This window comes from Corvus kubaryi, unplaced genomic scaffold (assembly GCF_017639235.1).
Source record: "Corvus kubaryi isolate FWS band 111438036 unplaced genomic scaffold, C.kubaryi_AGA036_p1.0 37396, whole genome shotgun sequence".
NCBI lineage: Eukaryota > Metazoa > Chordata > Aves > Passeriformes > Corvidae > Corvus > Corvus kubaryi.
Genome location: NW_024581135.1, coordinates 27,894,124 through 27,919,180, shown reverse-complemented (window position 1 = coordinate 27,919,180; position 25,057 = coordinate 27,894,124). Strand labels below are relative to the sequence as shown.

The 25,057-nt window shown below is 42.8% G+C and overlaps 1 protein-coding gene across 1 annotated transcript in view; it reads left to right on the top strand.

Annotated features, from left to right (window-relative positions):
• Positions 1 to 25,057, top strand: part of PLCL1 (phospholipase C like 1 (inactive)) — a 178,236-nt gene that overhangs the window by 135,872 nt on the left and 17,307 nt on the right. The window contains exons 2-5 of the mRNA XM_042040529.1: positions 1,389 to 3,860; positions 6,047 to 6,250; positions 15,858 to 15,933; positions 19,060 to 19,169. Of these exons, the coding sequence (XP_041896463.1) occupies positions 1,389 to 3,860; positions 6,047 to 6,250; positions 15,858 to 15,933; positions 19,060 to 19,169 (2,862 nt within the window). The remainder of the gene's footprint in view (positions 1 to 1,388; positions 3,861 to 6,046; positions 6,251 to 15,857; positions 15,934 to 19,059; positions 19,170 to 25,057) is intronic.

Sequence of the window (25,057 nt, the reverse complement as noted above, 5' to 3'; positions counted from 1 at the left end):
CCTGGGGGTTTGGAAATATTTTGGATATTATTGAATGAAGTGAGCGAATGACAACAATGTAGAAACGTTCATACTGACTAATTTGCTGAAAGTATCTTCACAAACATGCAAATGAAGAGTGGAGAGGTTCGTATGAGCACCAAGAGTGATGCTCTGTGGCTTGGGGAGCTACACAAGGTCCTGCTCAGATGGTGCAGAGCATCAAAGGACAGAGATGGGTGGATGGAGGGCCCTGCTAGAGCAGGGCTTATATGTAGGATTTGCAGAGGAGTATGACTTGAGGGAGGTTGAATGACACAGCAGATAAACTGGAGCTCAGTGGAACCAGCTGCTGGGGTAGGGAAAGGAAGTCCAGGCTGCAGAGGGTTTGGGAGTCGGGGGTTCTGGTGCCTCAAAGCAGATCCCCAGCGGCTGTTGGGAAGCTGGTGCCTGGTGCACATCAGATGTCTGGGCCTGAGGCAGCAGGGTGGAGAGCTGTGTGCTTAGGCCCAGCATTAACATTTCCTTGCCTCAGGACTCCTTTTCCATTCAAAATCCAGGCAGCTGAGGTCGCTTCAACAACAGAGGGCAGAGAATTAAGGAAGCATTGTTGGTGGCTAGGGAAATAGGAGGGAAAACAATTTTAACAAGTCTTTCACAATTAATTGCAGTCTTGAGTGATGTTTTAAAAATACTTTTGGTAGCTGTTGGATAGTTTACATACCAATTGGATAGATGGAAATCATGCAGAGAAAAGAAGGATTTATAATTTATAATTATTGTGAGATGTTTTGAATTGATAATATGCAGGGAAAGGTTCAAATTTAGTTGCTGCACTGACATTACAGACAGCTTTGCAGGCAGCTGCGTTTACATCAGTTGATACTGAAAAGACAGTCGCATGTCTGGCTGAGTATTTTCTAAAGAGGAGTTAGAATACATTTCCTAAAGACAAAGGCTTTGGATTTCTTGTCTGGCTGTCCATTTTCCTACAGTGCTTTGTAGTTGTTGTACACAGAAGTGACCAGAATAACTACTTTTCAAAACAAGTGGGGAGACAAGAGAGTGATGTATCAGCTTTGAAACTGGACATAGTTTATACAACTGGATACTGACTCCTCACAGCTGTAGCAGGTTGCTGAAATCTGGAAGACAGTTTAATAGCTGCAAATGTCACTCATGAGAACTTGCTATCTCTAATGCCACAGTCAGTCAAGTCGCTTTATAGCTCAGTATATTTTATAGCTCAGTAGGGAACTGAATTGTGGGAAGGAATAATATGTTGTGTTTTGAAGTTCAGAAGAACATTAATTATCATTACATAAATGTACCTTTTCTATTATTTATGCACTTGTGGAATGGCCAAAGAAAACCTGCTAATTTTTAAAAAAAATGTAATTATTCCACAGGATCCTTCAAACCAAAAATGTGGAAGAAAGAAAACAGTGTCCTTCAGCAGCATGCCGTCAGAGAAGAAAATAAGCAGTGCCAGTGACTGTATCAGCTTTATGCAGGCTGGGTGTGAATTGAAGAAAGTTCGTCCAAATTCCCGGATTTATAACCGTTTTTTTACTCTGGATCCTGACCTGCAGGCTCTTCGCTGGGAGCCTTCCAAGAAGGATCTTGACAAAGCCAAGCTTGATATTTCTGCTATAAAAGAAATCAGACTAGGGAAGAACACAGAAACATTCAGGAATAATGGACTTGCAGATCAGATTTCTGAGGACTGTGCGCTGTCGATAATTCATGGTGAGAACTATGAGTCCCTTGACTTGGTTGCCAATTCAGCTGATGTGGCCAATATTTGGGTATCAGGATTAAGGTACTTAGTTTCTCGTAGCAAACAACCCCTGGACTTGATGGAAAGCAGCCATAATACTCCACGGTTTGCCTGGTTAAAAACTGTATTCGAAGCAGCAGATGTTGATGGCAATGGCATAATGTTAGAAGATACAGCTGTGGAGCTAATAAAGAAGCTTAACCCCACCTTAAAGGAATCAAAGATTAGATTAAAATTTAAGGAAATTCAGAAGAGTAAAGAGAAACTGACAACACGAGTAACAAAAGAAGAGTTTTGTGAAGCATTTAGTGAACTTTGCACAAGACCTGAAGTGTATTTCTTACTTGTTCAGATATCCAAAAACAAAGAGTACCTGGATGCCAATGACCTGATGCTGTTTTTAGAGGCTGAGCAAGGAGTGACCCACATAACAGAAGAAATGTGTCTAGATATTATACGCAGGTATGAGCTTTCTGAAGAAGGGCGGTTGAAAGGTTTTCTTGCAATTGATGGATTTACTCAATACTTATTGTCCTCAGAATGTGATATTTTTGACCCAGAGCACAAAAAAATTGTCCAAGACATGACGCAGCCTTTGTCACATTACTACATCAATGCATCCCACAATACATATCTAATAGAAGACCAGCTCAGAGGCCCAGCTGATATCAATGGTTATGTCAGAGCTTTAAAGATGAGCTGCCGGAGTATTGAACTGGACGTCTGTGACGGCCCAGATAATGAACCCATTATTTGTAACCGCAACAACATGACATCGCCACTTGCCTTTCGAAATGTCATTGAGGTAATAAACAAATTGGCCTTCTTTGCCTCAGAATACCCTCTTATTCTCTGCTTGGGGAACCACTGCTCTGTACAGCAGCAGAAGGTGATGGTGCAACACATGAAAAGGATCTTTGGAAACAAGCTGTACACAGAGGCACCTTTGTCCTCAGAAGCCTACCTCCCATCCCCTGAGAAACTGAAAATGAAGATCATTGTGAAGGGGAAGAAACTGCCCTGCGACCAGGATGTATTAGAAGGAGAGGTCACCGATGAAGATGAAGAGGCTGAAATATCCCGAAGACTGTCAGAGGACTTCTCAAGGGAACCGAAGCTGATCTGGCTCTGCAGGGAGTTGTCTGACTTGGTGTCCCTATGCAAATCTGTCCAATATAAAGACTTTGAGACATCCATGAAATCTCAAAATTATTGGGAAATGTGCTCCTTCAGTGAGGCAGAAGCCAGTCGGATTGCAAATGAATACCCTGAAGATTTTGTTAACTACAACAAAAAGTTTCTGTCCAGGGTGTACCCGAGTGCTATGAGGATAGACTCCAGTAACTTAAATCCTCAAGATTTTTGGAACTGTGGTTGCCAGATAGTGGCAATGAACTATCAGACGCCGGGGCCCATGATGGACCTACACACTGGTTGGTTTCTACAGAACGGGGGATGTGGGTACGTTCTCAGGCCCTCAGTGATGCGTGACGAAGTGTCTTACTTCAGCGCAAATACCAAGGGTATTGTTCCGGGGGTCTCCCCCCAGGTCCTACATGTCAAAATTATCAGTGGGCAGAATTTTCCAAAGCCCAAGGGTGCATGTGCAAAAGGGGATGTCATAGACCCCTATGTCTGCATAGAAATACATGGCATTCCTGCAGACTGCACCGAACAAAGAACTAAAACTGTGCAGCAAAACAGTGATAACCCTATTTTTGATGAAAGCTTTGAGTTCCAGATCAATCTACCAGAGCTGGCTATGATCCGCTTTGTTGTTTTGGATGATGACTACATTGGGGATGAGTTCATAGGGCAGTACACCATCCCACTGGAGTGCTTACAGCCCGGATACAGGCACATACCACTGCGCTCTTTTGTTGGTGACATCATGGAGCACGTTACCCTCTTTGTTCACATTGCAATAACCAACCGAAGTGGAGGCGGGAAGGCACAAAAGCGCAGCCTCTCAGTGAGGATAGGGAAGAAAGCAAGGGAGTACACCATGCTGAGGAACACTGGTCTCAAGACTATTGATGACATCTTTAAGCTGGCAGTGCATCCACTGCGAGAGGCTACTGACATGAGAGAAAATATGCAGGTATGAGACTTCCATTGTGTGTGTTGGTGTGTCCTGAATGTGGAAGGGAAAGTCCTGGTTTGAACTGCTGGTAGGGCATGCTTGCTGAAGCTGGTGGAAGCTGGTGAAGCTTCAGACCCACAGCTCTTGTCAATCTTTAAATGAACATTGGCAGGCTGATAGTTACAGGTGCTAACTAACAAGCAAATGTAGGATTAGGCAGAAACATTTTAAAAATGAGTTTTTAAAATTTGTGCCCTCTCCATATTTTTTCCTGGGAAAGCAGAATTGAGGGTATATTTGTGTTCCCTGCCTCCGGTCTCAGATACTTCATTTCCTCATTGGTTCTAGAAAAAACGTCAACAAGCTTTTGGTTTGCTAACTGAGTGAGGGTTATGCTCTTAATTTTCTTTGGGTGAGTATAAGAAGCAGTCAGTGGATGTGTCATTAAGGTCTTGTCTACACCAAAGAAACCCCCTGTGCAAAGAGCAGCATGTTTTCCCAAGTGTGTGTTGCCACTGTTTGCCCCAGGGCTGCAGATGTTTGACATAGGCACTGAATGCCACTTGGATTGCAGTTTCCTCCCTGCTGAATAACTCTTTTGTCTTGGCTGGTTGAGGGCTGGCACAACACCAGTGCCATGTCTTGGCTCAGAGGGTCCCCGGGCACTCTGTCCGTGCCCCCATGCTGCTCCGTGCAGCAGAGCCTGCTGTGGCCAGCAGCATCAGGGCCCAGGCACACAGGCACTGTCACAAGTGCTTGGGTTAGACCTTCATGGATGGCAGGATGTGAAGTGGCAGCGAGGCCAAACAAGAACCTGCCCAGGGCTCTCTTCTGTGGTGGGGGTGACTGCAGGTTGATTAAAGGACAGCTCAATTCAGAGCTTCAGGCACTGCCTAGAAACAAAACTGAGTAGCATTAAACAATGAGTTTTCCTTAATAAATAGCTGGAATCAGCCATAGCTATCTCCTTGGTAAAGATACAGAAACAGTTCATTTTTTTTTTTCTCTTGAAAACAGAAGAAAAACACATAGCACTTCATTGACCCCACTCTTCTGGATGGAGTCTAAAGCAAATGAAATGTTGACAGCTGGAAAAGTTTACAAAATGACATAAGCTTTAAATCACTCTCAAAGGAATAGCCTCAACATATTTTTAAGAATGGGAAACTCTTCCCAGCCTTTCCTTTCCTTCAGGCCTTGAAAGTAACTAGCTTGAACTGCTGACTCCACCTTCTGTCTAGGTCAGGCACTATATATGAGCTATGTAAATGAAAATATTCGGATTTTGACTCAGAAACAGCATTAATGTGCTTTCCAAGCAAAAGTTCAGTAAAAGATCATGTTCTGGGGAATGCTGTGTAAAGACATAGTTTTGCGTTTAACTGCATGCTCTCGAATTTAATTAATGAGAAAACCATCTATTACTTAGCCAGGCATTGTCTGACCATTGTTTTTTTTTCAGCAAGTTGTGGGAGGAACATTTGCAAGGTATGGGTTGTTATAATACTCGGGTTTTGTGCATCTTGGTCACTCCTTGTGCAACTCAAGAAGCAAAATGATGGGTGCATGTCAGCTGTATATCCTCTGACCTGATAAATAAATAAATCCTGGCATGTCAGTTTGGTTTGACCTGCATATCCAGTATTGATTTTCCTACATGGGACCTATGAAGGGGAAAGAGTGTTTGTGTTTCTTTATGATGTGGTAATGTAAGGCTGAAAACAAAGTGAGTTTTTCCTGCTTGCCTTTCCCATGGGAAATACAAGGTCTGTCAAACTTGTTCTTGCTGGAGGATGATAATGATGGGAGAACAAAGTGATTACAGCATCAAAAGCGATTGGAGTCTAAGCAGTTGGTAAGAGAAATAGCATTTTAGGCTGATGGTTTAATATGCTGGGGAACTTGTCCCTGTTAGAGCTGGATTTGCAGTGCAAAGTTGCTGAAGAGCTCGCAGTTGGGATGCCTGAGCCTGGGAGAAAGCTGGATCTGGCATTAGGCTTCGGGACAGAGAATGGGGCTGGCAGGGAATTCCTGTGTGAGATGGAATCCTGTGGTCCATGGTGGGCCCGGGGACGGTGAAGAGCGGGATAGCACTGCCTCACATCAGAGGGGAGAAGAAGAAAGGGCTGTCAAGGTAGTGGCAGGTGGAGGGGACTGAGTGGCGAGTGGCAACACGTGCTGAAGCGTTTGTGTCCCTTCCCCAGAACGCCATGGTGTCGGTGAAGGAGCTGTGTGGGCTGCCGCCCATCGCCAGCCTCAAGCAGTGCATCCTGACCCTGTCTTCGCGCCTCGTGAGCAGCGACAACGCGCCCTCCGTGGCCCTCTGCATGAAGGACACCTTTCCTTACCTGGAGCCTCTGGGGACCGTGCCCGACGTGCAGAAAAAGGTCCTGGCAGCGTATGACCTGGTAGGCACTTCGGCACTGCTACCTCTGCCTTTCCCCACTGCTGTGAATGGGGCAGGCTGTGCCCACTGGCTTTCATGCACCCAAATGGTCCAGTTAAATAAACAAAGCTCTTCAAATGACTCGGGCTCTGCCTGGTTGGCCTTTAATCACCACAATGCCACACTGGGCTTTTTGTCGTCGTTTCCTTTTTTAAACACAGTTGTGGCTAACACAGGTTGGCATTTGAAGAGGACTTTGTTTACAAACTAGCAGCAATTCAGCTTGTACTGGCACTGTTAGTCCTTGTCCTTGGGAAGCGGCAAAATTTGTGTGCTGGCCTTTGCTGGCCTCCCCGCAGCAGAGCACAAGGCTGTTAGATAGGGAGCTGCAGCATGGGAGTTCCCAGGCAAAGCTGAGCCCTCCCTTTCCCTAGGCTTTGCAGCAGCACTATTAAGTGCTGTCCCTGTCAGATCAAGTCAGTGTTGCTCTTGGGGAGGGCATGGCAGAGTTGGAAGGGAAGATTAAAATGCTGTTTTCTTGCATGGGGAAGGAGAGTTCAGTGTGGTACAGGAATGCTTATACAAATGCAGCGACACGAACTGGAATCATTCCAGCTGAGTGCTGCTGCTCATTGTATGACATATGTCACTGCTGTGGGTGACTGAGCAACAGCTGTGCATGACTTCAGCAGCAGAAGTTGCTGTCACACTGTGCCTCTTGGGCTGTGGGGGTGCCCTGCTGCTTCCCGTCCTTTTTGACGGTCTGCAGCAACCGATAGCAAGATGCACAGTTCTGCCAAGCCTGACTTAAATGTTGCACTGTGGCAGCCAGACTGAATCACAACTCTTGTTAAGAGGGCAGCAGTTACTTCTGCAGCTTGTGTTCATAAGGAAGAAAATGGTGAATAATGCTGGGAGTATCGAATTGCTTCCAGAGACCCTGATGTGTTGCAGAGAGTGATCGCAGCTTAGACCAACTATTCAGTGTGCCAAATGCTCACCTCCTTTCCATCTCGCTTTCCTTTTCAAGGGAAAATCAGTTTGTGGGGTGGGAAAGACACTGATGGTGATTAAAACAGAAATACTAAAAGTACTCTGAAATAACCCCTAGGTTCGTTCCAGAGTAGTTTCTATTACCTGGGAGTGATTAAGTTATCAGTTGTAACAATACCAGATCAAGGATTTGCAAATCCAGTTGATTGCCTTATTTCAGATGGAACTTCTTTGGGGTAGATTTGTTACATGGTGTCATGTCTTTCTGAAAGAGCAAATACCACATAAATAAGAGATTTTTCTGTCTTTGGAGGCCTGCTTAATGGAGTTTTACCAAAATGAAAGTGTCATCTCTTATCTTTGTAATTATATACTGAAGAGTACACATGGGACTTTTCAAGGCCTCCTGGTACTCTGGAAACAGTTTTTCAATTTAAATAGGTGAAAGGGCTTTTTTTAGATGCAGACAAAAACACTTGTACAACTGTTTTAAATAATGGTTGTTCTCACCTTTGTCTCCGATAGGGGAAGATGTAACTTGAACGTCAGAAGAACATGCAAACAGTTTAAAATCAGAGAGAGAGAGAAGGGAGTTGTGCCTTGCCTATGTAAGGATTGATCTGAGATACAGTTCTGTTAAGAAGAACATGATACTTTTTTTTCCCCACTTTGGCTGTGACTGCCTCTTACTGACTAAAACTATTTGCTTCTGAAAAAGAAAGCTGGATTTAATAAGTGATTTTGCTACGTTTTGGATGTTTGCCTTTTGAAACAATGCCAGCAGCAGAATATTGGAATCTATTTAGCCTTTTCTGTGTTTGAATAAATGAACTGTCTCTATCAATCTTGATATTTGAAATCACTGTGTGGGAAGGGGTTTGCATTTTGAATGTTGACAAGGGGCTTCTCCTTGCTGTATAATGACTTAATATATTCCAGGGTGTATTTCTTTTTAATAATACTTTTTTTTGTGCAAATGAGAGCACAAGGAGATGTTGTTGGAAAGCAATACAAAATATTTTAGCCTATTTATTAATTTTAATTCAAGATATACTACGGTTCAGCCTTTCATATTGTTGATAAATATGGCTTCAAGGAACTGGATACACAAGTGCTTGCTGCATGTCTCTTCACTTCAAAGCACTTTTTGAAGGAATAGGCTTAAGAGCATTTTTAAATGCATAAAATAAAATCTGTTTATATTGGCCTGTCTCTTGTATGAACAGGCTATACTTAACTCCTTTTACAGTAAAATGGAAAAAAGTTTGACCCTAAATCTCATAGTGTGACTGCAGGTCTGCCTCACTCACTGGGCCCCACAGCACAGGGAGCTTCAGTGCTGGGCAAATGTTTCCTCACCACCTCTGAAAACACTACATGTGCCACATTCTATAAAAAGTCTGCTTTGAAAATAATTTCTGATAAAAACAGCCCTAATGTGTTAGAATTTTTTCCCCTTACAGAAAATTGCTAACTGAATATACCGTTTTATTTTTCCCTGGAGAGTATAGACTCTGCGTGTGTGTTTTATGGGGCATAAACAGGGCTGATGGTCCAGGGCAATGGAGGTGCAAATGCTCAGAGACCTGCCACAATGATCTGGAAAACAATTAACTGTCTGTTCCCTCCTGCTCAGCCTTTGTCAGCTGTGAGATAGACAAAGACCCGTTTGTGCAGGTTGTTTGTTTTTTCCTGGGCAATTAATTTTACCATTGTGCTCTGCATTAAATATTTTCTTTTGAGAGTAACCTTATTAGAATAAAATTTAATGTGCTTTGTTTAAGGAACCAGAACAATTTTTCAGGACTGTGTTTCTCTCATTTTATGGTGGCATTGCAGTGGTTTAGTGGAGCTGTACTGTTGGCCATGTCTCATGTAAGAAGAGGCTTCACTGATAATACTTGGTTGTATGGGAGTTTCTGCAGAGGAGAGCAGGGAATAGGATTTGCCAAATCCAAGAAAATAAGATGGACTGTTGGCAATACACAGACAACATTTTTGAAAAGTGTGTCAATGATCAGAAATACAGTGTAGAATGGCTAATTTCAATTTACAGCTTTAGTTGGTACCACACATAGAGCGTGATTAATGGATTCAGGTCATGATGTCATTGCTTCCAACACAAACATCCTAGGATAGTGTACCCTGTCACTTTTAGAGTTGTTCTTCAGAGCTTTCCTGTCCCATGAGGAAGGGCTGCTGCTCTGCCTCTCTTACCTCTGTGCTCCCCCTTGTCCGTGGTTGCTCAGGTGGGCAGCATGTGCAGTGTGCCTCACAACCTGTCAAATTAATGCTGGTGTTCTTTGATCACACCTAAGAAAGGAGTTACTCCATGTGAAGAGAAGGGATGGGCCCAGCTGGACCTGACAGATGGTTGAATTATTCATTGCAAGCGGTTATCCTGTGAAGTTAGGATTTTTTTTGGTTGAGAATTGTTTGGAAACAGATTGTGGTTACTCTGTCTGCACGATATATTCATGTGCTGATGCAAGTGTGCATGAACTCAGGGACACTTGTGCATTTTGCATTTCAGTTATTGGTTAAGCATTATTTTCCTCCAAGATCAAATGATTGAATCATTTGAAAATCAAAAGCAGTAAACAAGTGATAATAAGTGTTCTTGGTTTTACCCAATCTCCTGGCTCATGTGCGTACAGAAATTTTTCTAAGAAAAATGAGATCTCCAAGTTATCTTTACATGCTTTCAAATCATAAATAACAAGAAGTGTAAAAAAGGTTGAACAATGAAGCTATTTGTTATATAAACTCACGTTGACATTAATGTTTTTCTCTGTATTCAAGCCTAATCTTGCTATGTTGAAGCAGATAGTTATGGAAGGACAGGGTGGCTGTAGGTACTTCTGGGAGATGGCAGGGTAGTTAAAAATGTCTTGGCCAACGCGGAGATGGATTGGGGATTTTTGAGAGGAGAAGCAGCCTCTGTGAGGTTGCTGGGAAATAAGTTGAGGTATTTAATTACAGTAGTTTTATTGATATGGGTATTGGTCCATGCACACTAGCAGAGGTCTGCTGAGGTGTGTGTGAGGTGAGCTGCTCTTTGTCTGCTCTTCTTTCGTATTCAGTCTTTTTGGGCTTGTCTTGTCGCGGGCATGACTTTATTCCCAAGAAGAAAGTCCTTTTTCCCCAGTTATTATGTAAATGCAAAATGACTAAGTAGATTTTTGTGAGCTTTTTCACTGAAATTCATACCTCAGCTGGGATAGAGTCATCCCCAGAGAAACATTTTTCACAATTCTCTAAGCAGCTGAAGACAAGGGATATCGCAGAGCAGAGCATCCACTGCCAAAGAAGTGTCATAATGCACTGATGTCAAACACAGTCCAGCACATGGACATTGTCTTGAATTTGTATTTGTTTTAAAGAATTTTCCATCCAAAATTGGACATGGACTGGGAAAGTCAGTTTCTTTTTCCACTTCTTATTAAGGAAAGTCCTGTTTCTTTCTCTATTTACAATTCTCTTACCCACTGCTCTCAAAGTTTCTTGCTTGGATTGCCCATGTCCATTAGTCACTACTAAAACAGAACCTGCAAAGAGTCAAATCAGAACTTCCCTTAGAGACTGAAGTTCCAATTGGGTACTTTGTTTTAGCATAAGCGTTTTGAAAACTGACCTCTCTCTCTCTCTCTCCCCCCCGCCCTCCATTGCTCCTGTTCTGTAGAGGACTGGTTTTCATGCAGAGATCACATCCTCCAACAATGATTCCATATTTCCCTAGAAATATTTCTAACTGAAAACACTAAATTGGAATTTAAGGTGAATTTTATGCCGTTTCTTCTCAGTTTGTGTCAGTAAGGTGTTTCAGATGTTTCCAGCTCATGTAACCATCCTTGATAGCTGTTTCTTATGCTGGGCTGTTGCAGGAAAAGTCTTGGATACCAAAATCTGGCTTGAACTACACTAAGACAGAGACAAGGTGGTGGACAGAATGGTGGCCAGCAGCATTCCTTCCCATGTCCTGGCGCTGCATACCCATCTTTCTTTTCTTGCAAAACTTGCTGGCACATGATTGATTGCCTGACTGTTTCTTGTCCCAGATGTGTACAAGAAATGCTCAATGGTAAAGGGAATTCAAATTTTCATGAGCTCAGTTTGCTATTCAGCTGTTTTATGAACTGGTTGTTTTTGTAACCTCTTTTATTTTTGATTGATGGTGGGTTTGGTTTGTTTTTGAGGGTTTTTGTGGTTTTGTTTTTGTAACCAGGCAAAACTCTTCATTGCCAATGAAAAGCATAGAAGATTGGGACACTGGCCCTGAGGAGACACCTAAGAGAAAGCTTCCTTTTAGTCTGATGTTCAGTCAATTTCTGTTCTAAACTTTGGAATATTTATGAAAGGTTTCCTTGAACTGTCCCTTTTTTCTCATTTATCTTTCCAGCAGGAGCAGTGCTTTAATTTGCCACCAGGAGCTTTTCCTCTCTTTTTTGTCTTCTCTTGGTGAGACGCTGCTGTGTTAATTTCCTCTCTCCTTTTCAGTTTGTAGAATAATTCATAATGAAAAGAAGAAGTTGGTCTTTAGCACAAGAGTTCATTAAAGTAAAAAGAACATTCTTTTGTTCAGTTTGTACTGATCCTGTGATTAAACTGCCTTTAGTACAGGCAATAAATAACCCTGTTAATTTCATGTGAGTAATATGATACCTTCAGCATTAAGATATTTTAAATTTCACTTAGTGACAAAGTAAAGCATTGTTCTTTGCGTGAAGCACTGGGATTTTAAATTTGATGTTCCATGCTATTCTTAGACACTGAAGGGAGACAGGTCAGTTATGTTTTCAACCCTTGGACTGTTCCACTTTCTGGGTCTTATATACTGGATAAGGAGAGAACTCCTGGGTTTGTGCCAGCTCTTACTTCCTATGCTTTTTTTCAGAATCCAGCATGATTGTTACAGAGTGCTTCAGGTGGATTGAGATGAATCAAGTTTATTCTTCTTCTCTATACCAGAATTAGGTTTTGTGTGCTTTCATTCTTATTTTTGTCCAATTCCCCTCACCCCCTTCCCCAGTTACGTTAAACAGACCAATCAGTAAAGTTTATCACCTTCTTTCTGACGTGGGAAATTCAAGTTGTCCCAAGAAATCCTGCCAGCTTCAGCAGCTGCTGAAAATTTCCTCTCTCCGAGTGGACCCAGATCCCAACATCCATCTTCTAAAGGTTGCTTTTCAGTAGATGTAGCTTGGACATTAATCCCTTGAAGTTCAGCGTTCAGGAGTTAACACACTCTGGTGGAACTCAAGACTCCTGAGGGAGTAGGACATCTCTTGCTCCATGAGAGTCACTCACGGAAGCGAGCTGCCATTTGGGAGCTGACATTAAACAGCATTCTGATGGGCTCCAGCCAGATGGCTGGGACTACACAGCTGCTTGGAGGGCTGCTCAGTGCGGATCTGAGCAGAGGAAAGGCGCTCGAAAATTCATGCTGCAAACATCAGAAAGGTCACTCTTCACTTTTGAGGCAGGTTGGTGGGTTTTGAAATATTACTGGCAAAAGTGGGCTTGAAAATCTCAGGCTGTCATGTGGTTTATGGGGTTACCTTCCCAGCAGAAAAATCTCACAGCCTTCCATGTCGTGTTTTTAGGGCTGCTGGTTCTTGTCACTTCTAGAAGAAGTAGGTGATATCCTCAAGCAGGGTTTCAGATGTGATGACAGCTGGAAAAACAGGGAATGATTCAGACTAGGAAATCATGGACTCATTTCAGAACTAGTGACAAAAAAAGAAAAAGCGTATCTAGATGCCATGACCCTGTGCTGTAACTTTATTCCTGGATAGCAGTTACTTGCCTGTTGTACTCTTGTCTGTTTGAATCAGTCTGTTCTTCAGAGGGAATATCCAGGCTTTGTCCTTGCCCTATCCTGTTGTTGCCATCTTTTATGGCAGCATTGGGAAGCAGGATCTTGTGCCCACTGAAACTGCTCATGCAGCTCTTGTTGGGAGCACTCTGGCCTGTGATGTAGGGATACAGGGTCCTGCACGCTATTATCAGAGGTGGTAAAGCTGCCATTGGCCAGCCAAAATCTTATCTCATAACTGGCTTGGGTCCCATTATTTCTACCTGGTGCATTACCTCTACCTAGTGCATAATTTCCTAGAAAAACATGTGAGGGAGGATGCCAGGTGATGAACTGAGGGTGTCCCCTAACCACAGGCACTGAGATGAGGTACTCTGAAACCACTCTCAGGATTTGTCATGGGACAAAAGTTGCTTATTTTTGTCAAGATTACTGCTGAGCAGGAGGATAGGAACAGGTTAAATTCTGCTACATGATCTGTTTTTAATTGTTTGTTCTTGCTGAGCTGAGAGCAGTGAGACTTTGATGTCAGCATCAAAGGAGTGGAGGGTTGCTCTACCTACTCTGCAGTAAGGAAAAATTGACATCCTAGTGCTACTTCTCTCTTAAAAAATGAATATAATACCTTCATGTCTGAGAATCCTAAAATAGACATGCCAGAAACTCCTGGGAGTGGGTCCAGTGGTTGCATGATTCTCAAGCCTGCTTTTTTTGTGCGTGGTAGGATAATTTCCTGTGGTTGTATATGTGTGTATATATATATATATATATATGTGTGTGTGGGTGTGTGTGCATGTGCCTATATAGAAACCTCACAAGTCACATTCTGCTTGAAGGATCTGAGCACAGGAGAGTCTGACCTGAGAATTGGATGTCCCATACCAGCTTAGCTGCAGCTGACCTCACGGGGCAAACCTTGCTGCTGGGTGGGAAGCGCAGGCACAGACCCAGTGGGGGCCCAAGGCCAGGGTGGTGGCTGCATGGGGTGCAGGAGCCATGGAGATGCTGGGCTGGGCAGTGTGGGCACTGCCTCACAGGCCCCAGGTCTGCATGTGCAAGAGGTGCACGTTTGGCCTCTGGCTGCTTCTTTAGTGACTTGCAGGATTTTTGGGACTCGTACTGTCTTCACTGCTCAGACAACCTTTGGCATTTGTAGTTGTCACCTGAATGGTTTCTTCAGCACAAAAGGATAATGTGCTGTGGTACAGAAAAGCCAGAGAGAGTGGGTAGAAATTGTCATTTCTTTCTAGATGACAAGTGAAATTATCAAAGAGGAAAAAAATGAAGGATGAGCAAGCAAGTAATAAGAATGAAAGGCAAAGGATACTATGGAAAGTAATTTAAATCTTGGGCATATCCACTGGTCGTGTACTGTTAAAAAACAATTTTGCACTCTGTACATATATTGGGCTTTTTTCACTCTGCCTGTGAAGCTGATAATGGATTTTGTTTTCCGTGTGTTGTTCTTTATATCAAAGGAAAGGCATAGGTATTTTTATTAAATGCAGCCTTAGTACATTTAATTAGAAATAAAGATGGGATGAGGAGCAAAATTTGCATCTAAATTTCTCCAGAATTTGTAAGTTTGAGTGTGACAAGTGGAAGTGTCTCTCATTCCTTGTGTCTAATTAAAACAGTAAGACGTGCTAATTTGCAAGTGTTAATTTATTACTGTTATGCTGTCTTCCACTAAAATCATTGAAACCTACTAGCTGGGTTTTCATATTTAGCATATTTGAAAGTAGGAAAGCTTTTAGCAGTTGCAGCATTTTGGCAAAGCTTCCAGGTGGTGACTTGTGTAATTTCAGGGTGTAACATTAGGCAGTCACTCTTCAGCTTGCTTCATTTCTAATTGGCACTGCTCTTGTGCTGTTTGAGGTTTGTGGTGAACATCGCAGGACAGTGAGGCTATTCTCAGGCATAGTTGGTTATACAGCATGTTCCTGCCTTCCATAACACATGTATGTACCACCTTTTGCAATTTCACAGAATAGAACAGTGGAACAATATAGGCTTCTGGGCTTCTGAGAGGTTTTCTCAAAAGAGAATAGTATTTGCATGCAGGGAGGCTCAGGAAACTTGTCAGGTAATGAACCCTTCATTTGTTTGCTGTTAATGGGCTATTCTAGGAAGATGTCGAAGCAGGGAGGTCTCTTGAAACCTGTGAGTACGCTTGTTGAAACTGCTGCTTTAGTTTGTTTGGTTTTAGGTGGATTTTTTTCTTTTTTGATTTTTTGTGTTGTTGTCTCTTCTATTAAGCTTCAACAGAAATACTGAGGATAGGATAGGATTTGGATCTCAGTTTCTCCTTGGAGAAACTTAAGAACTAGTACAGGTGTCTGAACTGTTATATAGCATAAAGTTCTGCACAGGCTTAAATACCTTTTGGAATCAGCTCTATTCATGACTTGGTAACTTTTTTAATAACCCCCTGTGTCAAGGACTATACTTACTTCTCCTTTTAAGAAAAGTACCAGTTAGAAAGGGCTTAATTGAACATAGAATGAACTTTTTCTGATAACTCTGTTTTCTTCTGAAATCACTTTTGTTTCCTTCGTATTGTTTGCAGTGATGTCTCATGGGTGTAAAACTGCTGTTCATTAACTTTTGGAGCAAAACATTTTCAGAGCAACTGATTCTTAGCTTGATACAGATCTGGGAGCCCCCCAAAGGAAGGAAGGATCCAATATTTATCGTACTACTCTCAGAGCAGACCTCCTCTCCAGTTTCAACCTTTGTGCTTTCTGTGTGTTAGATGTTGCAGGAAACCCTAGTAATGCTGATTTTTTCCTTTTTTTCTTTTTTTTTTTTTTTTGGACAGATGATTCAAGAGAGCAGGGTTCTTATTGAGACGGCAGACACCACTCATGACAAGATTGTTCAGTGCCAGAAAGCAGGTAATTCATCTTTATTCAGCAGTTCTGGATGGGAGATAGGACATAATGTGCCATAATTTACTTACAGTTTGTGACTAATGTAGCATTTTTCACCTGGATGTAGGTGAGCATTCCAGTCTTTCTCTGGCATGCTCTACCCTCCTGAAGACTCATCTTCCAATAGCAATGCAGGTGTGGGATCAGACAAAAATACTCAGCTTTCACCTTGGAAGCTATTTCTCCATCTGCTCTACAGCTCTGAACTGTCTGACAGCATTTAAATTAGTCAAATGAACCAGAAAGGCATTAAAAAGGAGGGGGGTGAGAAGGCGTGGTGCTTTAGTGAGTGCATTCTCTAGCTCAGTTGTTCATTTGAACACAGAGCGGCAAGAGATTTCTATACCCACAGGACCACAACAGTCTTAAATACTATTGTTTCTGATAGGCATTTTTGGATTTGGCAAGTGATAAAGGCTACAGCCATTTGCTTCTATTAAATATAAATAATGAATGAAACTGCTGTTTTGTAGTTAATACTTCAATTCATCTTTTTATTTAGGGGAAATTGGAAGCCATTTCAGCAGTAGCATTTAACTGACTGTATGTGGTGCAAGAGCAGAATGGAACCTAGTCTTTGCTCTTCAGCCATGCTGGCATTGTGGTACCAAAGGGGTGAGAGGCAAGTGGCCATGTCTGGCTGGAAGTCGTGGACATCATCATTGTGACATGCCTTGGGTCCTGTGTATCTGCGTAAGCAGCGTAAAATTTCTGGTCCCAAAGCCTTCATCGTGTGTAGAGGGTTTAGGAAAGAGACAGTAACAAGAAAATGCAGTACCAGGAGGGTGTCTAGACGGTATAATTTAAGAGCAATACTTTGCACTAAACTATGCAGACTCTCAGCAGCATCAGCCATCTCTGCACAGCTTGATCTGTGCACAGAGAGAAGAACCCACGACATTTGCCTGGGCACTGGAGTCTTTGTGAGCAGGAGATGTGTACAGAAAATACCATGCAGTACCATGCTACCACACTGATGTTCCGTTTCGTGCAGTTCCCCTCTCCTTCCTTCCTTCCTTCCCCCTGGAAAAAGAGAAATTTTTCAAGAGTGTTCAATTTGCTGCTGCATCCACTTGTATTTTCATTTTTGTTTGCCTTATTAGCCTTAAATTTTCTGATTGAGAAGGCAGCTGGAGAGACATGAAGCACTTCTCTGAAGCCACGGGGTTTAGGGAAAGGAAAGGGCTAGGAGAGAGAGTATCCCTCCCCCTGCTCATATGCCAATTAATTTGTTGCAAATGTTACCCAGGCGAATTTTTATGTAACACTTTCCATGTGGCAAGATGAGGCACTCAAAATTAAGAGGTGTCAGAGGTACAATTGCCTGTGACATTGTCCTTTACCCCTCACCCCAGTTGTGCTTCCTTTGAACATGTGTTCCACCAGACCTCTGTTTCATAGCCTGTTTTGGTGTGGGTTCCCTGTGCCTCAGGGTCCTGCTGCCTCTCCCAGACTGGTTCTTGTGGGACTGGTTTTGTTGTTGTTTTTTTAATGTGCAGGCTCGGCTCAATATACAGTGGTCAGCAGCAGCTTAGACCCTGCTAAATGCTTTCACTGGTGTTGCTACCTGCAGCCTAACAAATTTTTGTGGCTCCCTCTCTCTGGGGCAGTGCTGTATCCAAGTTACAGATGGAGAAGTGAGGTCCAGAGGGAAAAATAACTAAAAGGATGCTGCATAAAGGCAGGGCTGTCCACGTAGAGCTGAGATCCATTAGCCTTCATATTTTTTTCCAGGACAAAGCAAGTCATTTGAAGATTTTCTTTTACTAATTGAAGTGAAATGTTTTGTAAGTCAGTTGGCATGAAGCACACCTGCAAGGAAATCTTGCTTGGGGTGCAGTTATTTAGACTGTTTTCCAAAGGATGTACTGCAGGAACTCCGTTACCCTTGACAAGCAAAGCCTGTGAGTGGGTGAGGTTTTGGAATATAAACAGTAGAGAGAGAAATCTTGCATTGTGTGGGGTTGAACAGCCTCAGTGTTATTGAGCTCCTGGAGTCAGTGCAAAAGAAGAAAAAACTATTGTTAGTCTTCCAGGAGTGCTTTGGGCAAGCTGTGCTGAGTGCAAGCCTGCCTTTAGACTGTCCTTCAGCAACCTGCCAAACATCCTCTGCATCTACACTGTGCAGATGTTCTCTCCATTGGCATTTCTTTGATGTCATTTCAATGAAGCTCAAATTTGTGAGTGACATTTACCGTAAAGTGCTAGGGAAGGGAAAGCTATGAAACAACTGGAGACGGAGCTTGGTTTGTTCAGCCAGGGTAGGCTTCAGATGCTTTGGAGTTATTTAGTGCCAGTTTGGCCTTTGTAAGGTATAACCTAAGGGAACACAAGCAGCTCTTTTCCATTTTGTCTCTTAATCTACACCAGACTCAGAGAAAGGTTGCATACACTGTGCAGATCTTGTGAAACTGGTGGACTGAGTGGATACCTTAAGATTTTTAATCTGTTCCCAGATTTCCTGAATTCTTGTACCAGGCAAAAGATCTGCAGATGTTTGCCACAGAAACTAGCAATGAAATGCAACAGGGCTGTGGTTGGAAGTCTAAGTTCTCTGTGCTGCAGGAGTAGCAATCCTGTGATTAGAGTTATGTGCTGCTGACGTAATTTATCATTGTGAAGTACAAGGGCTTTTCTGTATGACTGTGATTAAAATTAATGAGGAGATGTGCATTGGAGCCTGCATTTGCTGTGCTCAACAGATATCTTCCACGTGTGTCAGACAGCCTTCCAAGGTCCAAAGTCATCAGCTCAAGGAGAGCGACAAGTGACTGCCTTTTGTCGCAGTATTGGCAGCAGTGCAGGCGGAAGTGCTGGAGGAGTGTCTGTGCAGGGACAAGTGCTTGTGTGGAACCCCAGGATTGGCAAGAAGAGCCACAAACCAAGTGGAAGCACAGCCCCAAAACTGTACATGACACCTTTATTCTGGAAAATGTTCTCCCAGGATGAAGCCATAAAAGTAAAAGGAGGCAGGGGGAAAGCACAGAAAGAGGTTGTAGGAAGTCCCAGCTGCAAGACTGAAAATGCTCACTCAACATCTGTAAGGAAAATCAACTGTGCACTGAGTGATGTGTCAATCTGTATTTTTAGGGATGGAATTCCATGAAGAGCTTCATAACCTTGGGACAAAAGAAGGTTTGAAAGGAAGAAAATTAAGCAAAGCCATTGAGAGTTTTGCATGGAATATCACAGTGCTGAAGGTAAGCACAGAAAGTACCACCTCCTGTCTCGTATTAACTTTATAAATAAACCTTTGCTCTTTTAGCTCCTCTGTTTGTACATCTTACTAATGCTGAAGCAACATGTTGTTCTTTTTTTAATGGGATGTTTCAACTACCCCCACTTACTGATATTTATCAAATAGATCCATTATGCCTCTGATTTGGAAGCTGTAAAGGGAATTATCTAAGCCTGAACAGAAGAGGAAAGATGGCTTGTTGTTTGTATCATCAGGGACATGGCTTTGGTTGTCTGTTCTGCCCCATGCACCCTGAAAGTGACATGTTTGAGGTCATTGTGTCTCAAAGACTTGTTTTTGTAAAATGAGAACTGGAGCATCTCTTTGGGAAGGCACAGGGCAGGAGGGACTGTCAAGAAAAAAACATGAGGAATATTGTAGGTCCTGCAGGGTTATGTTTCCAAAGCACAGCGCTGTCCAAACAGCTAAAAAGGGAATTTTCATCCCTTCATGCTGACTGCACAGTGACGTACCTCGGGGTGAAGTGGTTACTCACTGGGCTTTAGCTGCTGGTTCAGCACCAACGAGCCACAAATTGTCATGGTAGCTGTATGACTGAGCCTGGGTGAAAACAGCTAGGGACAACCAGAAATGGAAAGAGGAGAGGACTTGGTGCAGCCACAGCAGAAGACAAGGAGAGGACCTGAGCCAAGCATTCAGGTTGTTAGCATTCAACTCCAGCTTTCACAGCCTCATTTCCCACCTTGCTCTGATGGATCACACTTCCCTTCTCTCAGTCCCTGCTCTCTGCTCCAGCTCCCGGGTTGCCCTGTCTGGCAGTATCTCCCAGTGCCTTTCCCTTTGCTGAAATCCCAGAGCAAGCCAGTTGATGAACTGTTCTCATCAAATATACCCCTAAATGTAGCATGCAACAGTAGTAGGAGACGCATGCATCAGCATTGTGCTGGAAAGAGTACTAACGTGTCTTGAGCAGGTGAGGGAAAAAGGAGTTGGGAATAGAGGGGCTGAAGAGCAAAAGTGTGTGGGAGAGGCCATTGGTGGTAGAGAAGTGTTAGAGAAGACCTGGGAGACCTGTGGTTTCTTGCATACCTTGATTCACCAGGAGAGAGTGGAAAAGTGAGTAATGGAGTCAGTGTCAGCTCAGTTAATGGGACCTCTGATGAAGAGAAAAGTCAACCAGTTCAAACTTACAGACTTAAATAGACAACCTATTCCACACAGAGCAATTGTGGTTAGTAGCTAGAGTCCCTGCCTCCCAAAAAAAGCACACTAGGCAGTTCTGAACATTCATCTGAATACCTTTAGCTGTGTTAGGTAAAATAAATGTCTCACGATCAGAGTCACTCAAAATGTTTTCATTTTTTTAGATGTTTGTCAAATGTGAGGTTTGTACCTCTGAGGGTGGCCTGTGATTAATGAAGGTACAAGTAGGGTATCAGAGAAACATTTTCCATGAAAAATAATTGCTCCCTAGCACATATTGTCAATATACTGAAGAGCTTTTAAAACATCTAGTCAAGGTCAAGGAGTAATTTACTTGTCTCATTTATAAGCCACAACTTCTTTTCTACCTTTCTCACACAATAAAATATTAACAGAATTTGTGACAACTATCCATGAAATGCACATGAAACACCTTTTCATTTTGACTGAAGTCCAACTCAGGAATGACATTAGGAAACTGGGAATGAAGTTGTGCCTTGGGTGTGAAGTTGTGCCTCAGGTGCCTCAATCTCTGATACGAGACCATTAGTAATTGTTCTAATTTGTCATCTTTTTTTTCTTCTTCTTCCCCTTAAATAATCCTGTCTTTCAGTGATCCTGCCCATAACAAACCTGCATCTCCTCTTTAGCACTGAGTCCTCTCAGTGCTGATGAGAGCTACTCAGGAGGATTTGGTGGGAAGAGACCAACAACCCTGCCCCACTCAAGCCATAGGTGTTCTCCCTATGTCCAGTGGCAGGGTGGACACTACAAATATATTTCACTAGATGTTGGTATAGTGTTGTAAGAAAAGGAAACATATATCCCATAACATCTCACAAATGCATCAACTGCTTTCCATGAGGTGAGGTGAGTGAATGGCTGATGAGAGAAAGCCTCTTTGTGTGCTCGGGGTTGTTGGAGGCAATTACATCATGCAGCAGGAGTCAGTTTATGTGAGGTGCCTTTGAGCAACAGCAGGTATTATGTTGTGCTTGTGCTGTGAAATGATTAATAGTCTTTTCGTAGGCTAGTGAAGCCAAGGCATATTTAATTAATGTGTTTCTTTATAAAGACTCATTGCAGTAGGTAAGCTTTGAATAAAAGAGGAGATGCAGTAAGAAATTGCCACTGGCAAAACCATTAAATAGCTACAGAGTGCAAGATTAAAGTGTATTTTATAAAAATCCTAACTGTGGACATTCTTCAAGTTTAAAAATGCCCTGGGGTACTTTTAAGAGGTGAATCAAAATAGTATGTCATTTTCTTCCTTAGTTTATGTAAACTTAATTACATATTAGTAATACCCACTATAAGGACAAACTGTTTGCCAGAAGGTAAAAATGTCACTAAGAACATGGATGTTATAACTTGGTGACAGTCTAACAAGTCAGCTTTGACATCAATATTTATAAAATGTCACATCTTCCTCTTTGGTTCCATGTTGTGTAGAACACTGTCAGGCTCACAGTCAGTAATACTGAGAGGCATAACTTAAGTACACTAGACAGAAGAATAATGCTCTCACAGCAATATTACAGGAAAGGTTATGATCCCAAATTTAGTCTCACTTTCGTTTTTATTTCCATGCAGCACCAGCTTTGTGTCTTCATTTTCCTCTCTGTATTTAATTGTGTGCCAGTAGAATGCAAAGGTGGCAACAGAAATTTTGTGTTTATCGCCGCACAGGGACCGTGGTGTCAGGAACCTTTCATTTCAGCCTACCAGGCACACAAAGCTGCTCAGCTGAGGCAGCTGTTCTGGTCTGACCCTCCCTTGTCACAAAAGGTCATGATTCATTGTCATGATTCATTTTCATTAGGTATTTCTTATTTTTAAAGCAGGTGACTTTCCATTTCCCGGAGCAGAGGCTTTTACGTGGGTGTGTGGGCTCGTGCTCGTTTCTCCCCAGATGCTTGTGCTTCTCCTGCCTGCCTGGTGAGGCCATCTCTGCTCTGGTTCCTGTGGCTGCTTTTGCAGTGAGCTCCTCCTGCCTGCGCTGGGAGAGAGGGGAGCACAAGAGCCTGGAAGGCAAAAGCTGATAAGCCTCCTTGGGGCAGAGAGGGGGAGCACCAGAGCCTGGAAGGCAAAAGCTGAGAAGACTCCTTCGGGCAGTTCTGGCTTTGAGCTGGATGAGTCCTCCTGACATAACCCCTGCCCTCAGTGCCACTGTAGAGCACTGGGTGGTTTTTGGGTCAGGTACACTCACATGTGAGTGATGTCATGCAGAGCCAGCTTGGGTCTGCTCCTGGCCTTCTCAGCTCAGGACAGAGCCAGCTGCCACCTCTCCTGGGGCTCTTCTGCCCACTCTGTCTGCCTCTCCCATGGGATCTTGTACCAAGCATTTTGCAGTAACTGAGGCACTCTTAGCATCTGTCACATATGCAAACCACTGATTCAATGACTGCTATATGAGTTTTTTGGAATGTTTGAAGTAAAAAAGTTGTAGCCTGGAAAACTACTCTCCTTACTGAGGAAAAACTGTCACAGACTGCCAGGAGGTGTTTCCGCGAGCAAAGAAGTTGGGATCTGCCTGAGTCCCAAGAGCCTGGCGAGTAAGTCAAACAAAGTTTGAGTATGTTGGCTGTGGTTCAGATTTATTGCTCTCACATGGACATGCTTTGACTGTCTGCAGACAGATTTTTCTGGGCTATTTGTGCTTTGGTGGATCAGCACATACAAAGTCTAGAAACAATACCACAAGGTACTTGTATGCTGATGGTAAATATCCGGATAGTTAATATGCCAACATACTGGCTTATTTATAGACAAAACCTGGGGAAAGAAGATAAAGTGGCATTTACTGTTTTGGCCTTCTGCTGAAGGGAAAAACACTCGAATGTTTGATTCTAATCTGCTCAGAAATGTGCATGTGTTTTTAAATCTTTTTTTGCTGCCCATGATAAGATTTTGCCTCTGCTGTCCGAAGTCTGTCTGTTCTGTCTTACTAGGACTCCAGCTGTCAGAGCATGCCACAAGACATCAAGTGGTTACATTTTCAGGGATCGTTTCAGCTCTCATCCATGAATGTATATGTTAATTATCCTATTTAAATTAATGCTGGTTAGATATATCAAGACAAGTTTGCTGAATGCAGAATGCATACAATTACGGAATTGCTAATGTAGTTCTCTCTTTGGGGGGGAGGCATCCACAATTTTATGATGTGGTAGTGATCCATGTTAGCTCTGGTGTAAGTGATTTTATGCAGCAAAACTGTGCAGAAGTAGCACTTTTGCAGGCTGATGTCCACAAATGACATCTTTCTTCACCACAGTCATTTGTGACAATCAGCCTTCAGTTGCTTGGGAGACCTGCAGCATCCAGAGCCCCAAATGCACACTTTAAGGCTACTTGTAGAGATAAAAGCGAGATTTCTGACAGAGGTACATACAGACTACCTGGCCTCACCTAAACCGAGATGAATTTATCATCGCTATAAGGTATCAGTTTTCTTTATGAAGAAAAGCTATCTGTCAGACAGTGATTGTTATTCTAAAGCACCTTAAACACAGAGCTTCTGATGATCTTTGGAAGAACTAAGTCCATTCCCAGCCTTAATTTAAGGATTATTATAGTGGACTATGGAAGTATTTTTGAATGGATACTTGACAGTATTGTAAAGCCTTCGGAGATTTGTAGGAGTCTTTTCATATCAGTCCTTTTTCCTGCAGTTGGGCAAGAACCATGGCTTTGTTCCTTGGCATGCTGCAGAGTGGACAGCAGAGCAGCACAGCAGAGTCTTAGGAACCATATACGTAACTAAGCACAATGGTAACAATATATTCTGCCACATATTATTTAAATGCTACTAAAGGATTTGCATTACAATTTACTCTATCTGGATCTCAAGTGAGAGCATGATGGATTCATGAGTCCCCACAAAGCTGCTGCATTCTGTGTACCATATATTTTATTCACTGTGTCAGTTAGGCTTTCCCCAACCCCAAAATTCCTGATATCTTATCTCCCTCCTTTTCCCTGCATATCTCAGTGGACATAAGCACATTGGTGCTCTATTTGTGAAACTGCAAAATAGATGGAATGTAAGCCATAGTGTCTTAACAACAAATTCTTGTGATTTGCTGTCATCTTCTGACAGTGATAGTCCAGCAAGAGCAGTAGTCAGGAGTAGTTTGCGTGACATGGAGTCTTCATGCCTGCCTTTAAATGCTCGCTGTGTTATTCCTTATCAACTCACCTCATGTCTACTCATACCCAGATCTAGATAAATGTATTTTGAATGTGATTACCCCAAAGGTTCTTTTTCCAGAGACTAAATATATTTCCTGCTGTCTTGTCCCCACATGGTTTGCATTTGCTTTGTTGAGGCAGTTCAGAGTGCTGTTTCAAACTTTTAAACCTCTCCAGACTGTGTGCCCTGGCTACTTTTGAGGGATCTGCTTCCTTCTGCCGAGACCTGCTCAGCTACAGTGGAGATTGGCTGAGCCAGTCAGTCTATGATTGAGTGGCAGATTTTACAAACATGAGGAAATGCCAAGCTGTTCTAATGATTCACATAGTGACTAGATCAGCTTGGTCTCTTATACATGAACTGAAGGACAAAAAAGAGAAAAATAATACAAACCAGCTGGCTTTCTGAGAGTGCCAAAGACAAGGTGAGGAGGTCCATCAAGGTCAAAATCCATTTAGTCCTGTAAATATCAACCTGCTTACTTTGAAGCA